Source organism: Plasmodium fragile, assembly GCF_000956335.1.
Source record: "Plasmodium fragile strain nilgiri unplaced genomic scaffold supercont1.180, whole genome shotgun sequence".
NCBI lineage: Eukaryota > Apicomplexa > Aconoidasida > Haemosporida > Plasmodiidae > Plasmodium > Plasmodium fragile.
Window position 1 is genome coordinate 8050 of NW_012192760.1, and position 1293 is coordinate 9342.

Sequence of the window (1293 nt, forward strand, 5' to 3'; positions counted from 1 at the left end):
TTATACTCAAGCCGTTATCTGAGAGATAATGATATCATTCGTTTCATTATATTGGTTTATGCTTGTGACAATATGACGTATGCGAAGTTGGGATATTTATTAGCACAATATGTGCTCAAACGGGGACTAGTGGATAAACCGGAGCATTATACGGTAATTTATTAAGATTAAGACCGCGGGGCGTAGTGTAATTATAACCGCCTCTATATATGATAGTATGCATACTTGCCTGTATATATCATTGTACGAATGCGGCGCTGCACTAATTCCATATAAAGAATACAATGGGAACGTAGAGTACGTGCAGCACTCACAAAGGCATGGGCACATATGAATATGGACGAGAGAGGTGCAGTGGTCCATTATGCACACACAACTATGTTCCTTGTGCACAATGCAGAGAAGTTTATGGAAGGATATAGAGGCACAACTGGGGAAGTTTATGAAACATTTGGACGATCCTATTGTGGAGCTATATGCAGCTAATTGTTTAAACCAGGGTTACACATATCCGCCCAAGGGAAAGAGACCGATCGTAGCTAACGTGGGAGACAGAATTATGTGCACACTCATGTCAGCAGCATTAAATTTCATGAATGGGTGGGGTACACAGTCCGAAAGAACGGACCATAAAGACACTACTAGTGAAGCGTTGAAGGAACATATAAGGTGCGCAATAGTAAATAGATTTATGTACATATTGCTGGCATCTCCATGCAGAAGTGAAATGGGTGTATATTATGCATGGCACACTGTGAAAGAGCTGGAGAAACCGCAAGGAGGTGGTTTAATAACCAAAGGTAAATGCGGGCAGGGAGTGTTTGAAAACATAAAAGCGTCAGAGTGGGATATGGGCAAGGAAATTAAGGACTGGTTAGAGCAAAACCCGAGCTTGAATGAAAAATTTTCAGGGCAAAACATAGAAAGCATATGTAGGAAAAGCTTAGCAGAACTTGACAGGGTAACACCGGGTACACATACCATGCATGACAACACAGAACTGAGGGAAAAGGAGAAAGAAGCTATACAGACACTAAGCAAAGACCTGAAGCTCATAGTTGAGGAAGTAAAGACAGCCGCAGTGCAATGCGCGAAGGAAGGTGGAGAATGCATGGAGCCTAGCGAACACGCCGAAAGTAGAAATCCTGAGAATGCCGACAGTGAGGCCACAGCACCGAACTATGTCGGAAGCGGTAAACCAGCACGACCGGGCAAAGAGGGCGGCACAGAATCGTCCACGCCGGCAACACCACAGGGATCGATAGGTAAGGACCGATGGGGAGAAAGCACCAA

General features: G+C 44.2%; 1 protein-coding gene across 1 annotated transcript; it reads left to right on the forward strand.

Moving 5' to 3' along the window:
* Positions 1-394: 394 nt before the first annotated feature.
* Positions 395-1265, forward strand: AK88_05618 (uncharacterized protein; the record flags this gene model as incomplete). Its single annotated transcript, XM_012483220.1, has 1 exon — positions 395-1265. A coding segment is annotated over one exon (870 nt), but the record flags the coding sequence as incomplete, so codon positions are not given.
* Positions 1266-1293: the final 28 nt, after the last annotated feature.